The sequence below is a fragment of the Mytilus californianus genome, unplaced genomic scaffold (genome assembly GCF_021869535.1).
Source record: "Mytilus californianus isolate M0D057914Y unplaced genomic scaffold, xbMytCali1.0.p SCAF_14, whole genome shotgun sequence".
Taxonomy (NCBI): Eukaryota; Metazoa; Mollusca; class Bivalvia; order Mytilida; family Mytilidae; genus Mytilus; species Mytilus californianus.
This window is the reverse complement of record NW_026262626.1, coordinates 10,640,405-10,661,891: the sequence shown is the minus strand read 5'-3', so window position 1 is coordinate 10,661,891 and position 21,487 is coordinate 10,640,405. Positions and strand designations below refer to the sequence as shown.

The 21,487-nt window shown below is 33.6% G+C and overlaps 1 protein-coding gene across 7 annotated transcripts in view; it reads left to right on the top strand.

Moving 5' to 3' along the window:
* The window catches only part of LOC127724177 (mitogen-activated protein kinase kinase kinase 15-like), a 104,975-nt gene that overhangs the window by 69,911 nt on the left and 13,577 nt on the right, over positions 1–21,487 (top strand). For 4 of the 7 annotated variants that reach the window (XM_052231069.1, XM_052231068.1, XM_052231067.1 and 1 more), the window contains 6 exons: positions 1,042–1,098; positions 3,656–3,830; positions 4,645–4,710; positions 10,719–10,797; positions 15,868–15,947; positions 16,290–16,395. In XM_052231069.1, coding sequence (XP_052087029.1) covers positions 1,042–1,098; positions 3,656–3,830; positions 4,645–4,710; positions 10,719–10,797; positions 15,868–15,947; positions 16,290–16,395 — 563 coding nt within the window. The remainder of the gene's footprint in view (positions 1–1,041; positions 1,099–3,655; positions 3,831–4,644; positions 4,711–10,718; positions 10,798–15,867; positions 15,948–16,289; positions 16,396–21,487) is intronic. The other 3 variants (XM_052231072.1, XM_052231071.1, XM_052231070.1) reach the window with 1 other exon arrangement.

Here is a 21,487-nt window from a genome sequence, read left to right as displayed (position 1 = left end):
AAATGTCCATAGCGTTTGGAGTGCAAATATCCTGCGCCCATATATATTTAGATTCCACCACTTCAATGAGTGAGATAGAACATTTTTTCAATCAAGACAGTTAGATTTTCAAAAATTTTAAAACAGGAGGCTAACTGAGTGTTTGAGTATTTGAAATTTAACTGTCAAGTGTGAAAGAATGTTGTATCAAATAAGAAGCAGTAGTAAAATCTGTTCTCTAATGATTTTAGACAATATGTAGACAAATTTTTAATTTCTTTTTCAAATGATGTGTGAAAATTGCTCATCTGATCTCTCATCATCAGACTTGGTCGCCATTTTTTTTTATTTTTGCCACAGTAGAAAATGAAACCAAATGGCAAAGAAATGACAAAAAGCAAACTCATTTTGGAATAAAATTAGGCTGTTCAAGAAAAGTGCAAATCTGCTTAGAATTAGAAAAACATGAATATAATCTCTAAGAGTGGAATGATAAATGATAAGTTTTGTCTCATAAGATGTCACAGGACTAAAACTAAGCTGGGAAAAATTCAGTCTAATTCAATTGCAAACTTATAATTTATTACAAAATGACTCTCTGTTAGGCAAATATTTTCTTTATTGTTAATTCACAAAAAGGCCCAAATTTATGTTTCAGCCCAATGATAATGCATGGTTTTAGTCCTATGCTCAATATGGGGCCTACAGCATTATACCAATGTTTCTGAATTTTTAGCATATTGAAATATCTTTAAAAAAATTGTTATCAAACATAACTAATAATGAAGGATAAGTGGTTTTAGGATGAAATGTTGAAAAATCAGCAGGTACAATTACAACCATTGCCAGGACAAGTACTGCCTGAATCTTTTATATAATTGATAGAAATTTGGCTTTGGTTTAGCAATTTTAGATTTTTAAAGAAGATAAAAGCTTAAAATTCAGAAAGATTTGATATAATGTTTCATTATTACTTATTATAAGTTTCAATATAATATCATAAATCATTATGCATTTGTTTGTCATATATGTCATAAATCATAGTTCATGTCAAATTTACAGGTCACCTTCCCCTACTTCACGACCATGTTCCCCTAGTACACTAGATGTTTACTACAGGTAAATTTTTGTTGTCAACACAACTTTCTGTCTGTTAACACTTTTCACTTTGCCTAACTGTGTTTTATACTGTTAAAAGGATTTTTATGCCCCATTTTTGGGCATTATGTTTTTCTGTCTGTGTGTCCATTCGTCTGTATGTTTGTCCGTCCGTCAGTCCGTCCGTTTGTCCCGCTTCAGGTAAATGTTTTTGGTAAAGGTAGTTTTTGATGAAGTTGAAGTCCAATCAACTTGAAACTTAGTATGATATGATCTTTCTAATTAGAGTTTTGACCCCAATTTCACGGTCCACTGAACATAGAAAATGATAGTGCGAGTGGGGCATCCGTGTACTATGGACACATTCTTGTTAAATAAATTTTTGATAAATGAAGTGTGAGATAAAAGGTTAAATTTCACCCAAAAAAATTTTAACAGCGTAAACCAAATTTATGTTAACCAATTTTTTGGGGTCAAGATTGTGATGAAAACCCTTATATCACTGGCTAGATAGATATATCTTCCAAACCTCATATTCAAATAAGGAATGGTGTATGAATTCTTATTTTCCATATAAAAACAGAAGGTTAAAGTTCAACTGCAATTACAATGTTAAACAAAGGAAAATTTAATGTGTTGAATTCACTTGAACATCTAGATAATTTCCATACATTTGAACATCTAGATAATTCCCATAACAATTTGAACATCTAGATAATTTCCATACATTTGAACATCCAGATAATTTCCATAACAATTCCAACATCTAGATAATTTCCATAACAATTTGAACATCTAGATAATTCCGTAACAATTTGAACATCTAGATAATTCCGTAACAATTTGAACATCTAGATAATTTCCATACACTTGAACATCTAAATGATTTCCATAACAATTTGAACCTCTAGATAATTTCCATAGCAATTTGAACATCTACATAATTTCCATACATTTGAACATGTAGATAATTTCCATAACAATTTGAAGCTCTAGATAATTTCCATAGCAATTTGAACATCTACATAATTTCCATACATTTGAACATGTAGATAATTTCCATAACAATTTGATCCTCTAGATAATTTCCATACACTTGAACATCTAGATAACTTCCATAACAATTTGAACATCTAGATAATTTCCCTACACTTGAACATCTAGATAATTTCCATAACAATTTGAACCTCTAGATAATTTCCATAGCAATTTGAACATCTACATAATTTCCATACATTTGAACATGTAGATAATTTCCATAACAATTTGATCCTCTAGATAATTTCCATACACTTGAACATCTAGATAGTTTCCATAACAATTTGAACATCTTGATAATTTCCATACACATGAACATCTAGATAATTTCCATACACTTGAACATCTAGATAATTTCCATACACTTGAACATCTAGATCATTTCCATACATTTGAAGATCTAGATAATTGCCATACATTCGAACATCTAGATAATTTCCATACATTTGAACATCTTGAAAATTTCCATAACAATTTGAACCTCTAGATAATTTCCATAACATTTTGAACCTCTAGATAATTTCCAAAACAATTTGAACATCTAGATAATTTCCATACATTTGAACATCTAGATAATTTCCATAGCAATTGGAACATCTACATAATTTCCATACATTTGATCATCTAGATAATTGCCAAACACTTGAACATCTTGAAAGTTTCCATACATTTAAACATTTACATAATTTTCATACATTCAAACATTTATCTTGTAATAACACTTTATTTTAACATGGTGACATTGATATTTAGATATGTGAATAATCTTGAACATTATACTGTTATTTGGATTTGATGTTTAAAATAGGGAGCATCCTTTCAAAATAGAATATGTCAGATAAAATTTTATGTGTTAGTAATGTTACATATTTTTTTTAAATTCTACAAATAGTACAAAATTTTAAATGGCTCTCAAGATTATTCCATAGTTTTCTTCATATACTTTGTACTACTGGGTGATCTGACATTTTTTTGCACATATCAGTTATAGTGATCACGGAAGATGGTAATTTGATAATATAAAATGTGATCGATACTTTAAGAATGAATATACTGTGTGTTTCTTACAACTAGTCAGTTATTCTCATAACCTCTTCAAACATTTGTTTGATATTGTCTACAATAATGCTAAGATAAAGCACATCTTTCAGGTGAGTTTCAAACAGATTTACCCGAATATTGCTTTCAATACTTGTTAAAAAAAATAATTAGCTCTAGATAAGAAAATTTGTTTACACAAGAATATATTTTGCAAACATAAAATTTATGAAGCTTTAAGATGTATACAATTGTAGGACATGTATTTGTGATAATTATGTACAAATAATTAATTCTGTTTGGTAAACATTCTAAATTTTTTGTATTATTCATTTCTCCATGACTTTTAGAACTTTATGTACATCAGCGAATATTTCTTTTTTTTTTCAGAAAAAAAAAACCTTTGGTACACTGTATAACAATTTTTTTTTTTATTTAATGTAATGTAATGTAATGAAATTTTATGAAAATTACAATTTCTATGAAATTTGTATAATTTCAGTTCTGAGCCAGGATTAGCACACACGGCCAGTTATTCCAATCTATCCCCTGATGTGAGTGAAGGGGATCACAGTTCTGTGGATAGTTCTGGGAGGGATGGTGGATTCTATCTCTTGCGAAAAGATTCAGAAAGACGTACTACATTGGTGCAGATTCTCTCTCATGATATCAATCAGGTAAAGAGAGTTAAGAAGTTTTGAGGGACTGCGGTCACTCGGTTTTCTCTCATGATATCAATCAGGTAAAGAGAGTTTAGAAGTTTTGAGGGTCTGCGATTACCGAGTGGTCCAAGTAGTTCATATACTGAATAACTAGATTGTCAACACTGAGATTGTGAGTTTGAACACTGCATGTGACATGAGTGTTAGACTCCAATCTTTATAATTGACAAGGATTTGCAGTTTTCCTGCAGACAGAAGGATTTGGTTCTCTCCTGGCACACCAAAAATAAAAAGTAACTGCCCCGATAAAGCAAATAGTGCTGAAAGTGGCATTAAACACCAACAATCAGTCAATCATGTAAAACAAAAATCAGTATGAGGAACCCCACACTAAGACATTGGCTGCTGGCAATCCTCTTTGAATAAATAAAGAAAAAATCAGTTTATTGTCCCATGGAGTTTGGGAGGTCAGATATGATATTCTTTCAAGGGGATACAGAAAAAAGGTTTATCATTATAACTTCTTTTAAAAGTAAGTCATGCACACAAAAAAATCATGGTACAAATAATGTTCAGTTGATGGAGTTTCTTTTTCATCAATGCTTTTATGATTGCAAAAACACACCTAGATTTGTAAAACATTTCAGTAATAGATACCAGCGTACTCACATTTTAAGTTTTGATCACATTTTTCTATGTATATTGGTACATTGTACTGCATTTACTGAAATTACATTGTTTAATCTCACTATTTTGTCTGTTAGTCAATAATTCTAATAATAGATGCATGCAATAATTTGTTAATTAATAGTACAAATTCTATTTTTAGATATGTGATATGTGGTTACAGATGTTACACAAAGATGCTACGATATCTAATCCTAAACTGACTGTGGTAAGATCTTATATTTTTAACCTCTGCATAAGAAGTTCTCAATGTAACGTCGGCACAAATTTTTATACCCCCGCTCTGATGGAGGGTGTAAACTGTTTTACCTCTGTCCGACTGTAGATGTGTCTGTCCCATGAAATTCTGTCACATCTTTCTCAGGAACTACAAAACAGAGCTTCCTGAAATTTGTCATCAGTTTTCATGTGAACATGCTTTACTGTGTGTAGCCATTTTAGACTCATCATTCCTCAACTTCATGTTTACCTGTTTCTTAAACCTTGGATAAGATTAGTGAGCAGTAGCTCACAGTTTTACTTTTTATGGCCCCGCCAAAAAGTGGTCGGGCCATATAATTTTACCCTTATCCGTCATTCCTTCATTCCACAACGAACAGTTATACAGACTTTTTTTCTAAACGCCTTCTTATATTAAGCTGATTTTTAGTATGTGAGTATACTATGATGATCGTTACAGATCGAGTTAATGTTTGGTTTCACCTAGCTGATTTTTGCAGAAATTACGGGGCTTTGGACTTTGAAAATAACACTTATATGGACTTATTTTCTGAACGCCTTCTCATATTGAGCTGATTTTTAGTATGTGAATTTACTATGATGAGTTATAGATCAACTTTACGTTTGGTTCTGCTCTGCTGAATTTTGCGGAAATTATGGGCTTTGGACTTGGAAAATTTTATGAAAATAACAGTTACACTGACTTTCATTCTCAAATTTCTACTCCTAAAAATGGCTTCAAGCTTTTTTTGCGAGCAGGGCCATTTGTTTCATTCTGATACATCTAGTTTTTACATGTTATTACAAATACTGCAATATATTTAGTAGAATGGTATCGTTATCATTTTGGGATTTTTGAGTAATGCCCTTATTATACACACTTATTTGGAACTATGAAATCCCTTTGTTTACAGCTTTATGTTCATGGTCTATGATTGTTCTAGGCATTTTTATACGCCCTTTTACGGGACGTAGTATGGTATACCGTTGTCCGTCTGACCGTCCGTCCGTCCATCTGTCCGTCTGTCCCTCCATCGTCAACATGTCGGACATTAACTCAAAAACGCTTTAACCAATTTGCATAAAACTTTGGTGAATTGTTTATATCTATTGACGTGAGCTCCCTTTCGTTTTTTATAAATTTTAGATTTTATGTTTCCGAGTTGTGGGGTTTTATTCATTAAAAAAAGGGGGATTTTCCAGTTTACGGACAATAACTTAAGAATGCTTTCACCAACTTGCAAGAAATTTTGGTTAATTGTTTATATCTATTGACATGAGCTCCCTTTTGATTTTCATAAATTTTAGATTTTACGTTTCTAAGTTACAGGGTTTTATTCATAAAAAAAAGGGGGGATTTTCCAGTTTTCGGACAATAACCCAAAAATGCTTTCAGCAGTTCTCATGAAACTTTGATGAATAGTTGTTATCTATTGATGTAAGCTCCCTTTAGAATTTTATAAATTTTAGATTTTACATTTCCGAGTTATGGGGTTTTATTCATTAAAAAAGGGGGGATTTTCCAGTTTTCAGACAATAACTCAAAAATGCTTTCAGCAATTCTTATGAAACTTTGGTAAATTGATTATATCTATTGATGTAAGCTCCCTTTAGAATTTTATAAATTTTATTTGTTTATAGTCTGACAACAGATTTACTAAGTATTGCGCAACAGCATAGTGTATTGCACAAATCTTTAATTGAATATTAATTCAATTCATATAACCAATTTCAAGTTCTTTGACTACATTTATTCAGAAACCTATAATATGTCAAATATTTAATTACAATCCAAATTCAGACCTGAATATTGTGTCCATTTTTGCCCCAACTGTTCAGGGTTGGACCTCTGCGGGCATATCCAGCTGCTCTCAGCGAAGCAGTTTATTTGTAATCTCAACCAAAACCATACTCTTGTTAACCAGTTTCAACCATGTCAAATAAATGTTTGTATTCAAATTTCATTGTTTGAGTGATATTTCAGATGCAAATCGTGAAACTGGTAAATTAACATGCCTTGCTTGATAAATAGTATGTAATATTATTTGTTTAATCTGGAAAAAGAAAGGCAGAGCTTATAAATTGTGATGCCATTTTCTATGCAAAGTTACTGGAATTGTTTCAATTTGAAAATATATGAATGGTAGAAAAAAAGCATGGCAGGATTTTTCAAATTACTTTTACATTTTTAATGTGATAGTATTAGAATGGATACAAGTAGTGGTTCCACAGTTCTTTCATTTGGTAATAACATGTGACATCAGTTAAATTTTAAGGTAAATGTAGAAGATGTATCTTCAGCCTGAAATTTAATTAAGGAATGACTGAAATATTTTTTCTGTCTATGAAGAAATAACATCAAAAATGTGGTGCATACTGAATAACCCGCATAGCGGGTTATTTTAAAGTGTGCACCACATTTTTTATGTTATTTCGAATAGACAGAAAAAATATTACAGTCATTTCTTATAATTTAATTCTAAATTCCATTTTAAACTGCAGTAAACCATGAAAAATGTTGATGACGTCACGGTCACATGACAAAATTATGTCTATGAGCTGATAAACAAAACAACGTCAGCCAATCAGAAGATGCATTACATCCAAAATTAAATTATATGATTTTATTCAAAAATTTATAAGGAAATGCTGGTGCGGTGGTCCTATAAAGTGGCCACAAAACTGTAAACCCGTTACATATGATCTATTGGAAGTATATACAATCTTTTTTCTTGAAAGCATAAAACTAGTTAAACTAAACTTAAGATCCAAAAAAAAGCATGAGGGGCTATGGTTATGAAAGCATGTGGGAGAGTTATAGAATAACTAATCAAAGAATTCAAATACAGAAAAATGTTAAACTAGTGACTGTGTGTATGACGTCAAATGAGTGAAGTATCAGATTTATTTCACATTTATTTTTAAGCGGGAAATCATGGTATTTCATTGCGACCAATGTAATAACATGATTTATTTATTAGTTGCTTTGAACTAGCTTTCAGTAACTGATAACTCTTATATTGGCATTTTGTGTCTATTGTTTTTGTGTTAGTTTGTTTTGTTTTTTGTGTTTGTTTGATTTTTTGTGCTTTGTTCTGATCTATTGAGTTAGCCATTTGTAACTGATTTTCACCGTTTGTTCTTACGTTGTGCTGTAACACCCATGTCCCAGGTAAGGGGAGGGTTGAGCACTCTCCAACATGTTTAACCCCTCCACATTCTTTGTGTACCTATCCCAAGTCAGGAGCCTGTTATTCTGTGGTTGTCGTTGGTTCATGTCTGTGATATTTGTTTTTTGTCAATTGTATTGTTAGAAATTAGGTCGTTATTTTTCACATTTGAATTGTTTCACATTTTCATGTCAGGGCCTTTTATAGCTGACTGTATGATGTGGCTTTTTTCATTGTTGAAGGCCTTTATACACCATGACCTACAATTGCTTATATCCACGTCATTTGAACTCTAGTGGATAGATCTCTCATTAGCAAACATACTACATCTCCTTATTTTTTTATTTTGTTTGATTATTTCTGAATTATTGAAATCATATCAAAACCAAGCTTTTTTTTTATTACATTGAAACCCCTGGATTTTTTTTCACCTTTTTCTTAATTGTTATGTTCACAGTTTCTGGTGAATTGTCATGAGACCCATAAAAGCTCCTTTGAGTCACTTGTATCAAGTTTTCTGCATGCTATGTTAGTCAGCATCAGATATTTGTTTTTTGTATTTGAAGTCATTCATGAAATTTTAGATTTTTGAAATACAGTATATGGGTCTTTTTGGTCTGGAGCATTTTTGGAATATTTGTTTTACTTTATATATATATATATATATATTGATCTACTTTTGCAAGTAAGAAAAGCATAAAGATTTTTTTTTTCTATATTTTTCTAATATATATTAAAGCTTTGGTGAAAGGTTACAAAGCATCATTTATTAATGCTTGAATGGTGAAATGCACAAGATACAATTACACCTCTGCTGAAAGGTCTTTTGCATAGTCCTTAGTTTTCATAATGAAAGGAATAATAAGCTCACTTCTCAAATCCAGAAATTCACAGTTGACCTCTTTATGCAAGTTTCACTGTAATGTATTATCATGTATGTTATATTGCTAATAAACTGAATATAATTAATGTAATAACAAATGTCAAATGTTTAGAATAAAGGTTTTCAGCTAAACTTTGTATGGAATACCAAAACAATTTAAAAAACAAGAATATGCCTCCATAGGACACCATGCCCCAATTCCCACTGTAACATAATTTTCATATACAGTGAAATGTAAAATTTGGGTCAACCCTTATTTGGTATATATTCATATCATTTAGGTTCACGTTATTTGAACTCTGGTGGATAGTTGTCTCATTGGCAATCATACTACATCTCCATATTTTTATAATGTACTAAGTTTCAAGATAATTTGACAACAACTTCATGATAAACTTCCTCAGACTAAAACTTAAACCTGATACAGAACAGAAAAAACAGACTACTAGACAGACAGTTGCCCCTCTACTATTGTGAGTGAACCCCCCTTACTGGTGTCTATCCTTGTTATTCACACTGAAGTAACAGTACAAATAATAAACTTGTCTTTTATGTTGGTATGTAGATAAAAGTAGATATGAGTGCCAATGAGACAACTCTCCATCCAAATCACAATTTATAGAATTAAACCATTATAGGTCAAAGTACGGCCTTCAACACGGAGCCTTGGCTCACACCGAACAGCAAGCTATAAAGGGCCCCAAAAAATTACTAGTGTAAAACGATTCATATGGGAAAACCAACAGTCTAATCTATATGAGAAACGAGAATGGTCTGTTTATAGCATTTTTCACTGTTTTTGACACCTAGGACAAACCTGGGACAAATTCAGATAAAATTGAAAAAATATTGACAGAAATTTTAAAGTCACTTAATAAAAAAGAAACAAATATTGACAGGAATTTTAGAGTCACTTACTCCTCTTTTCAACACAGACAAAAGACAAAAAGATCAACTGACACTATATAAATTACACATAGCTGAGAGGGTGATAGAGCAGATTGTTACCCTGAGAAACAGTGTCAACTGAGGCGAAGCCAAGGTTGACAATGTCTTTTCGAGGAGTTGTCTCCCTCGTATTAACCAATCAAAATCTGGCATTTTGCCATAAAAGTATAATAATAAAATCTGTATTTTGATGTATAGTTGCAAGATTTTTCATTGGATGTGCATTTTCAGATAAGTATGATATTCAAAGAAATAGATGTACGAACTTGAAGGATTAAAACAGAGAATATGTTAAACTATTGAGGGAAAATTGTAAAAAATGCAGCTTTTGTCCTGTAAATCACAAAATTTCAATTCAATGAAAATAAACAACTTACAGAATTAGGTGTGAGATTTTTGGTTTCTCGTTGAAGACCTTCCAGTAACTCTATATAATGAAACACAGTAATTAAAACATTGTTCTTTTGGTCGGGGTGCATGTACTGTGGATTAATAATTATTAGTAGGATACAAATTTAGTGAATTTAGTTGTTATTCACAAATTTAAATGTTCAACGCAATAATATTTCTATAGGCTTATATGCAAACTTTGGCAAAACCACAAAATCATGTATCCATGAAACTACAATCTTCCCTCAATCTATGGAAATAGGTATTTAACAATTGTAAGCAGGGGGTCTGGGGGGTGGCAGCCCCCAGAAGCTCAACAATTATCGTAAAATTCTTATTGAAAAAAACAGAATTGCTAGATTTATTTGTAAGCACATGCTTGCAATGCTACACTGCAGTTACGTCACTGACCAATGAAAATAAAAATAAATCAACAGTAAAATTGAGATTGTTGTCGTATTTAAGAACACCTTAAATTTCTTTTCCATATAAGATTTCATATACTCTCATGAAAAGTAGCCTCTTTTGATTATTAGTATCAATATGTTAATTTTTTATTATATTCAATTAAATGCATTTCTATTGTACATTTGGTTTGATTTACAGGAGCATTTGAAACAGTTAGCCAGCAGTCTTAGGAATTATATACAAGACAACAACACAAATTCCATTAAAGACACTATAGGTAATTTTTCTGCAAAGTAGTACTACATTGTACAGTATATTCTTGGAAAATCATGGCTTCATAAACAATTTCTGAATACTCGGATATTGAAAGAAAATATGGTAAAATATTGGACAATCTGTTGATGGGAGAATTGGTCAATAATACTGTTGCGAGCTTTCTAAGATTTGTTTTAATAAAGGCATGCAGTAAATTCTTAATTTACAGCATATTTTATGGGCCTGTTGATAATACTAAGTTGTTTAATTGTGAAATCTCCATGAAAATTAAAATGCATGACTCCCTATTAAGGCAAAACATGAAAACCACTTGTCTACTAAGAGGGTTTCTTTTAACACTTTAAAATATAAAAAGCACTGACCAAAACAACAACACATAGAGATTTTTGTTTTGCCTGCGACTTCTTTTGCAGAAAGCAAGACGTGGGGATAGTAATCCTGCAACGGCCGCGGCTTTAAATAATTACTTTAAAAATATTTCAGAAGGTAGAAGACCTGGATGCTTCATACTTTGTAAATAGATGCCTTATGCTATGAAGTTTTCGTCTGTCATATGTCCATTGTGCCATGTATATGTTTGCATTTTTGTTTATGCTTTTCTATGATTAGGGCCTCAGGGAAGATAAGTGATATAGCTAACTGTGTAACCCTCTTAAAATTAAGTATTGTTGTTGTTGTTGTTGTCCTTGACCTTGGTTCAGAGACTACTGTAAATTCAGAAATTAATGCAAGGATTTTATCTATGCGAATAATGCGACTTGGTGATTATCGCAATAATAAGAACTCACATTCTGGTATCTAATACATATATCTGTATGCAGATTTTCACGAAATCGCAATAATTAATCTTGCTTTTTTGTTAATTCTTCAAAAATCTCAATATTAAATGCACACAATAATTTCTGAATTAACAGTACATGTACTTGAAAAAACTTTAAGATTTTTTGTAATGTTAATTTCTCACATACAAGTAAAAGAATAACTATATTTGGTATGTGCATACTTGCACAGTCCTCATGCCTGTCAGACAGTTTTCACTTGACTGTGACCTCATTTCATGGACCAGTGAACAAGGTTAAATTTGCGTGGTCAAGTCCATATATCAGATACTATAAGCCATAGGTCTAATATATTTGGTGAATGGAATGATTGTAAGGTGTAAATGTCCAACTGGCAGGTTTCATCTGACCTTGACCTCAATTTTAATGGTTCATTGGAAAATGTTTAGTTTTTGTGGTTTGGTCTATTTCTCAGATTCTATAAGCAATAGGGCCACTGTATTTGGTGTATTGAATGATTGTTAGGCGTTCATGTCCGTCATGCAGATTTCATATGACCTTGACCTCATTTTCATGGTTCATTGGACAATGTTGAGTTTTCGTAATTTTGTCAGGTTATCAGATACTATAAGCAAAAGATCAATTATATTTGGTGTAGGAAATCATTGTTAGGTGCACATGTCTGTCTGGCAGGGTTTATATGACCTTGACTTCATTTTCATGGTTCATTGGTCAATGTAAAGATTTTGTGGTTTGATCTGTTTATCAGGTACTATTAGCGATAGAAATACTGTATTTAATATAGGAAATTATTGTAAGGTGCACATGTCGTTCTGAATAGTTCATCTAAGTGACCTCATTTTCATAGAACATTGATAACATTTGTCTTGCCTTCGGTGAAAGGCGCGGAAAACGAGACATAGGGATTGCTTTTCTGGCGACGGTGTCAACAATTGTTAAGTTTCTGCTTAAGTTTGTTTGATAGGTTCTACTTGTGATAGATCAATGACATTTTGTATGAAGTTTCATTACTATCAGTTCATATCAGTTTGATGACTATTTTTAGGCCTTGCCCCATAGGTCATGGTCCAGTGACTTTGAATCTATTTGAAATTTTCAATGTTAACTTTTCTGCTGAAGTCAGTTTGATAACAAATACTTGTGATAGATCAATGATAATTTGTATAAAATTGAGAATGGAAATGGGGAATGTGTCAAAGAGACAACAACCCGACCATAGAGCAGACAACAGCCGAAGGCCACCAATGGGTCTTCAATGCAGCGAGAAACTCCCGCACCCGGAGGCGTCCTTCAGCTGGCCCCTAAACAAATATGTATACTAGTTCAGTGATAATGGACGTCATACTAAACTCCAAATTATACACAAGAAACTAAAATTAAAAATGATACAAGACTAACAAAGGCCAGAGGCTCCTGACTTGGGACAGGCGCAAAAATGCGGCGGGGTTAAACATGTTTTTTGAGATCTCAACCCTCCCCCTATACCTCTAGCCAATGTAGAAAAAACAAACGTACAACAGTACGCACAGTAAAACTCAGTTTATAAGAAGTCCGAGTCCGATGTCAGAATAGGAAACAAAAGAAAATAAACAAAATGACAATAATACATAAATAACAACAGACTACTAGCAGTTACTGACATGCCAGCTCCAGACCTCAATTAAACTGATTGAAAGATTATGTCTTCATCATATGAATATCAGGCACAATCCCTCCTGTTAGGGGTTTAGTATTATACCGTCATAAAATATATGAGAAGAACATAACCCGTGTCATGCCAACAACTGGTTAATTCCGATGCAAAGACCATATAAGTGAATCAATATTAAAGCCAAAATATGCAATTTTTAATGACCTGACAACAGTATCGTAACTATATCCCTTCTTAATAAGTCTGTTTAAAGGTTTTGTTAGCTTTTGAGGTGAATACTAACATTTTTGTGCTTTGTAAAGAATATTACCATAAAAGATTGGATGTGAAATACCCGAACGTATAAGATGTCTGCATGTTGAGTTATATTTACGAATGATGTCCTTATACCGATGATAAAATTTAGTAAATGTTTTGACTAGTTTATTATATCGAAAACCCTGGTGTAATAATTTTTCAGTAATATATAAATTTCTCTCGCTAAAATCTAATATGTTGTTACATACACGAGCGAATCGTACAAGTTGAGATATATAAACACCATAAGATGGTGACAAGGGAACATCACCATCTAAAAATGGATAATTATAGATAGGAAATGAAAAATCATCTCTTTTATCATAAATTTTTGTATTAAGCTTCCCGTTAATGATATAGATATCAAGATCGAGGAAAGGACAGTGGTCATTGTTAGTATTAGCTTTATTTAAAGTAAGTTCAACAGGATAAATTTCTTTAGTATACATACTGAAGTTGTCATTATTGAGAGCCAATATATCATCCAAATATCTAAAAGTATTGTTAAATTTATGTATCAGATGTTGTTTCGATGGGTCTTTGCTGATTTTAGTCATAAATTGTAACTCATAACAATACAAAAACAGGTCCGCAATAAGTGGTGCACAGTTAGTCCCCATTGGAATTCCGATAACTTGACGATATACGGAATCTCCAAAGCGAACAAAAATGTTATCAAGTAAAAATTCAAGGTCAGATATAGTATCAAAGCATGTCCAATTGACATAGCTCTTTTGTTTGTTGCTACTAAAAAATGACCTAAAAGAGTTTGAAAATATGTATTCACATTCCGACTTTTTAAATGCCCATTTAATTAGGTGTGTGAATTTTTTCTTAATAAGAATATGAGGCAAAGTGGTATATAGGGTAGAAAAATCGAAACTTTGAACAGATTCAAAATCACCAATATATGCATGCAATTTATCAAGTACTTCCAACGAGTTTTTGACACTCCAAAAGTAGTTAATTCCACTATTTTCAAAGGCTTTATTTGAACAATTTATTATCAGGTTTTTGATTGTACCAAGTGTACTAGTAAGTAGAATAGACAATTTAGTAGTGGAACAATGACTTGAAGACGAAATAACTCTATATTTGTAAGGTGATTTGTGTAGCTTCGGAAGCCAGTACATAGTTGGGACTTTCATTGTATTTGGTTCTGCTTGTAAAGAAGTAGCTAATAGTTTATGTTTGTTACAGATATCGTTTTCTGAAAATGAAGTCAGTTGGAATGTTGGTGAATTCGTGATTTCCTTTTGCAGAACCTCAATGTAAAATTTATGTCAAACTATAATGATATTATTAGCAGCTTTATCAGCCGGGACAAAAACAAATTCCTTGGCTAGTTCTTTTAGTTTGTGTTTGATACGAGAGATAGGATTTTTATGGTTGTTGTTAAGAGTAAAATGTTCTTTAAAATGTTGTATACATATATCAACTATCTTCATTACTGAATTAAAAAAAGAGTCCAAAGATTTTTTGTCAGCTTTTTCCCGTTTTATCCATTTCAAACAGGAAGCACGAAGTGAGTCGTGGATAATATTACGACACTCATTCCAATTAATAATTGATGGGGGACGATATTTAGGTCCTTTACTGAGGAATGATTTTAACTCTCGGTCGTGAACTATGTTAAGGTCTCCTGTTATAACATGGGAAATGGGGCCATAAGTGTATTCGGAATTACTACAATTACATGACGGAGGTGTATTTTCACTGATATTTACATCTTTACAGACTTGGCTATAATTAAACACAAATTTTCGGGTAGATTTCTTGTAAATATAACAAATAAGAGGGAGTTCAGTATTATCAAAATATCCAGGAATTTGTTCTTTAACACGTATTAAAGTTTTTTGCATTACTCTCAGTACATGTTAGTTTGGTGATTATTTTAAGGCCCTGCTCACTAGATAATGGTCCAGCGTCTAAATTAATAAACCATGTTGCTGTGCATCAGATTGTCTTATTCTGAATTTTATGCAGACAAGCGAGACATATCTCTGTGTCAACAGTTTATTAGTTTATGTGATACTTGTAGTAAAACCTTTATGTTACAGACTTGCAACATGAATTCAATGATAAGTTGAACAGGCGAGATATTTCAGCATGTGCACTTTTGTTTAATAATAAATGTTGATCTGTATTGTTTTTGCCAACAGTTTAAGTTTAATCAATTTAAAAAGGAACTTTTTTGTAATTGGCAGGTGCAAGTCCTCATAGAATAGATTCATGGAATTTTTTTCATACAATTATTTAGGTTGCTGTATTTGGTACAAACCAGTTTCATGACTTATTCTATACTCATTCTTTTATCCAACAGCTAGATTACGGACAGGTTTTGAATATGATCCTACAGCAATGACAGAGCTTCAGCTGGCCTTGTATGTCTTTCAGGAAGCTGTAAGTGCATTATGGGAAATAAATATTTAAAAAATTCTAAGAGGTATTATAGATGCAGAAATTGTTTTTGCTCCACACCTCCAATGAAGAGGTTTTTATAATGAAATAAACTCGCAAAAATTTGCAAAAAGTGTTGAAATTATTTTACTTACTAAACTGAAAATCACTCATTAAATTTTTTTAAATTTCTTTTAATTCATATGGCTTGTGAGGATTATTTGTAGGAAACTTTACTAGTCAGACAACATTTTGACTGGCCTGGGCCTTGGGCTTTTAATTATCATGAAAACTGTTAATCAATTATTAAAACCTGGTATTACTCTTTCATATATTAACTTGTAGGTCAGTATGAACCTAAAAACACACTCAATACAGCCTCATTGGATGTTTGCTATTGATAATCTACTCAGGGCCGCCGTGCAAGAAGCTATTATGATCTTATCACCAGGTAAGTAAAACTCAATCTGTACACTAACTGGAGGGTTGTTTAAACATGTCTTGCCTGTTGGAAACTCCTGTGGATTCATTTATTTCATAAGTACCAATTTCGTGGATTGAATAAAAATTATATTTTTGTGGAAATCTGATTTTGTGGTTTTGCCAAATTTTGCATAAAGCTTAGAAACATTTATATTGGTGGTTCACAGATACCGAAGAAATCCACATCATCCACAACATTGGTGTTGTGAATTAGTTAAGTTTCAGTTTAGTCTATTTTATACTCTTTTATTTGGTTAACGTTTTACCACCATTTTTACCGTAACAATAGGCCCGCAACGTTGTCACTTGCCTACGTCTCTATGTATAGCATTGACTCCCAAGCAAAGCATACAAAACTTTGAAGACGTTCTTGAGTTTATAGCCATTACTCGTCTTTATAATCAACACATTCAAAACATTGGTGCCGTGACAAAACGGAAGAATACAGAAGATGAGTACCGCGACAACAAAGATGAAGACCAGACGAGCTGGAAATCGAGGAGTACTAACAAAATTGCTGAAGAAAGTGGAACAGAGTTCCGAGGAACTTTTGCAGGAATATGACGTGAGCGAACTTTCTACCATTCGAGGACTTATTGTTAAAAGGCAGGAAACGATCGATCAACTGAACGAGAAGATTGTTGAGGAACTATCAGAAGAGGAAGTGAGCGAAGAAATAGAGGAAGCCGACAGATACACGTATGACATAGAAATGGCAGTAACCAAACTTTCAGAAATCATTAAGGAATCGGAAATCACAGCCAAACAGTCAAGTAAGTCATTGTTTAACCCAAATGCACACAAATTTATTAATACGAATCAAGAAAGTCAGCCACAGCCCAGTTTCATACAAGCAAATACATCAGCGTCCGTTTACATGTCCAGCATGTACCACAAACTGCCCAAATTAAATTTACCAACATTCGGCGGGAATATGTTGGAATGGCAACCCTTTTGGGATTCGTTTAGTGCTACCGTACACGAAAACTTGTCTTTAAACGACGTACAGAAATTTAATTACTTAAAATCTCAATTATTCGGAGAAGCCACCCAGTGCATAGCAGATCTACAAATAACTAACACAAATTACGGACAAGCACTACATGTACTAAAAAAAAGATTCGGTCAACCACACAAGATAGTATATACATACATGCAGAGTTTAATCAGCCTTCCTAGTCCAACGTCAAATATTACACATTTGAAAAAATTCTACGACAGCATGGAGAACTACATCCTTGGCCTTGAAGGTATAGGGGAGTCCCACTAGTCGTTCGGATGCCTTTTAGTGCCCATAATATTATATAAACTACCCTGGAACATACGAGAAAACATGGTATGTGCCCACGGAGGTGACTGCTGGAACTTGCCGACGTCACGGCAAGCTATACAACACGAGATTACGATTAAGGAAGCGGGTCAGTCTGTAAACGGTGATTATATACAGCCAAATTTCATACCCACGTCAGCATTCTTTACAGGTACAAATCGCAACTACGCTAATCAGAAAGGAAAAAGAGACATAACCAAGAAGCCGTGTATCTTTTGTCATGGAGTTCACGCCCCATTAGGTTGTAAAAATGTCATGGAAATTGAAGAAAGAAAACGCATTGTAAATGAGAAACAGGCATGTTTCAATTGCTAAGAAATCATAGAGTTGTGGATTGCAATTCCGATAAAATGTGTAAGAATTGTAATAAACCACACCATACAAGTATTTGTTCAAAGAATGCAGCACACCCGCAGACCAAGTCTAAACTTACAAAAGATAACAGCACATCTAAACCAGATACCAGCGCTGCAGTCGTAAGCATGCATTCATCGAGATCATCGTTTAGATCGCAAGTATTATTGAAAACCGCGATAGCACCTATCACGTGTGACAAGACACAGTTTACATCAGCTAATATATTATTCGACGAAGGAGCCCAGCGGAGTTTTATTACTCAAGAGATGGCCGATTTATTGAATCTGAGACCAAATAAGAAAGAAGTGATTACGATATCCGGTTTTGGGGAATCCAACATGAAGGTTAGAAATCTACAAATTGCTACTATCTACCTAAAAGGTCAGACGAACACGCTAATCCCTATTGAAGTTCTTATAGTACCACAGATTGCTTATCCAATATATACATACGCAAGGAACCAGTCGAGTTTTCCACATTTGAATGGATTAAAGTTAGCCCACCCAGCTTTACAGGACGAGGACTTTGAGGTATCAGTCTTAGTTGGCTCCGATTATTATTGGGATATAGTTGGAGACAGAGTTATTAGAGGATCCAGACCAACCGCTGTACAATCCAAAGTCGGATACTTGCTATCAGGACCTATACAATTGAATTCTTGCAGTACAGTCAACATCATCGATCATGAATATTATGACCCTGCACAGATTTGAAGAATGTGAAATACATAAATTTTTGGAAATTGAATCCATAGTAACAGAAAAAGACAGCGAAGTGAAAGTGAAAACTGACTTACAAGAAATTACCACTTACCAAGAAAATAATATTCATTTGAAAGACAATAGGTACATCGCCAAGTTTCCATGGAAACCGGAACATCCTGAGTTGCCTAGCAACGAGATGATCGCCAGAAAGATAACATACAATGTGATAAACAGACTTGCAAAAGAACCAGAGATGCTTAAGATATACGGTGACATCATCAACGACCATGAAAGTAGAGGTTTTATCGAGAAGGTTGAGACCCCGGATGAGACTACTAATCGAGTGCATTATATTCCGCACTACCCAGTGAAAAAAGATTCATCGACTACACCGATATATATAGTATATGATTGCAGTTGTCGCCAAGATTCAGAATCACCCAGCTTAAATGATTGCCTTTCTTCTACACCGCCACAGCTTAATAAGCTAACCGATATACTTACAAGATTCCGCTATGGGAAATACGCCTTGACAACAGACAGTGAGAAAGCATTTCTCCAGATTGGACTAGACGAAGAAGACCGTGATTCCACTTGATTTTTCTGGCTTAGAGATCCAAGTAACCCCAACAGTGGACTTGAGACTTACAGATTCAAGGTAATTCTATTCGGATCGACATGTTCACCATTTATTCTTAACGCTACATTATTGAAACATTTATCAACAGTTAAAAGTGCTACTGCTGAAATACTCAAGCGTGATTTGTATGTTAGACAACTTACAAGTGTTAATACGGAAGAAGCTGCCTTAAATTTCTTTGTAGAATCTAGAGAACTCATGACAAATGCAGGATTCAATTTGAGAACATGGAAGTCGAATAGCAATCAACTTAGCGATGAAGCTACAAAGGCAAATATACTTGATAAGGATAGCGAGACGAAAATTCTTGGAATGCGTTGGGATGCGAAGTCAGACAGATTGACATTTGCGAAAATAAATGAAGATCACATAGATATTGACAACTCACAAGTGACAAAGAGAGAAGTTTTGCGAAAATCATCGTCAATTTACGACCCACTTGGAATTCTTGGACCAGTGACTGTAAGAGCTAAGCTACTGATAAAAACATTATGGAAAGAGGGATACAATTGGGACCAGGTGTTACCTAACAACATAGTTAAATCATGGTGTGAAATCCTAGATGACATCTGAGATGTTCCTGTTTATACGAAAATCGCATGCCATTATTTTAACTATGAAAATGAGAACGAAAGCAACGAGAAAATAACACTGCATGTCTTTGTTGATGCCAGCCAACGTGCTTATGGAGCCAGTGCCTACTTGTGTAAAGAACACAACTCATCTCTCGTAATTGCAGAAAACCGAATTGCTCCGCTCGTTAAAAAGACATAACCAAAGCTAGAATTGATGGCCGCAGTAATAGGAGCTAGAATGGCTAAACACCTCACGAAAACCCTAGAACCACAAGGCACAGTATTATGGAGTGACAGTCAGATCGTTCTGCACTGGATTTCATCTTCAAAAACATTTGGAAGATTTGTTCAAAATCGTGTGCTAGAAATTAAAGAAATGACGCAAAATTATGACTGGAAATATGTACCAACTGAATCAAATCCAGCCGATATTCAAACTCAAGGACTATCATCAACGCAATTCAAAGATTTGACTCTGTGGATGCAAGGACCGTCATGGATATCAGATGAGAACAGTTGGCCTACATGGACCACGCAAGTGAAACAAGAGACTCTTTTGTTGACCACAACAGATGACAATGAAACCTTTTGTATTGAATGGAATTTCGGAAATAATCGATTTATCAAGATTCTCGTCATTGAAGAAGTTACTACGAGTTACATGCTACGTGTTTAAATTTGTGAATCGCTGTAAAAATAAGCGACCATATAATCTGAGGAAAAATGCTAGACACGAAAACATATTACGAAAGATGAAATGGACCGGGCAACTCGTACATGGATTATAAATATTCAGAATGAAAAATTCAGTAGTGAAAAGGAGCAACTCGCGAACCTGTCACAGGACAAGAATCTACCTTTAGTAAGACAGTTTCGCTTGTTCATAGACACAGAAGGTGTCATTCAATGCGCTGGCCGCAAACACAATTCACAGTCAGACAACTCTGCGAAATTTCTAGTGTTGTTACCGAAGAAAAATGAATTAACGGACTTAATCATATTGAACGCGCACCTGCAGATGTTGCATTCAGGAGCTGGACAGACAATTACGCAAATCTGCCAATCATATTGGATCCATTAGACAGTGCGTAAACCACATCGTACAGAAATGTGTAAAGTGCCGAAAAGTGACTGGAAAAGCGTTTCCACAGCAAATTTTGCCTCCACTACCGAGGGATAGAGTCACCGACATGATTCCGTTTACGACAACTGGTATTGATTTCGCTGGACCACTCTTCGTTAAGGAAAATGGACATATTACGAAATCGTGTATTCGTGCCGTATATCTAGAACTTGTTACAGATATGACAATCGAGTCATTCAAATAAGCGTTTAGACGATTCGTTAGTAGGAGAGGAATTCCCAGTACTGTGTATTCCTACATTGCACCAACCTTTGTTTCCGCTTCACATGACATTCCGAAGGAAATGAATATTCAAATCAATTGGAAATTT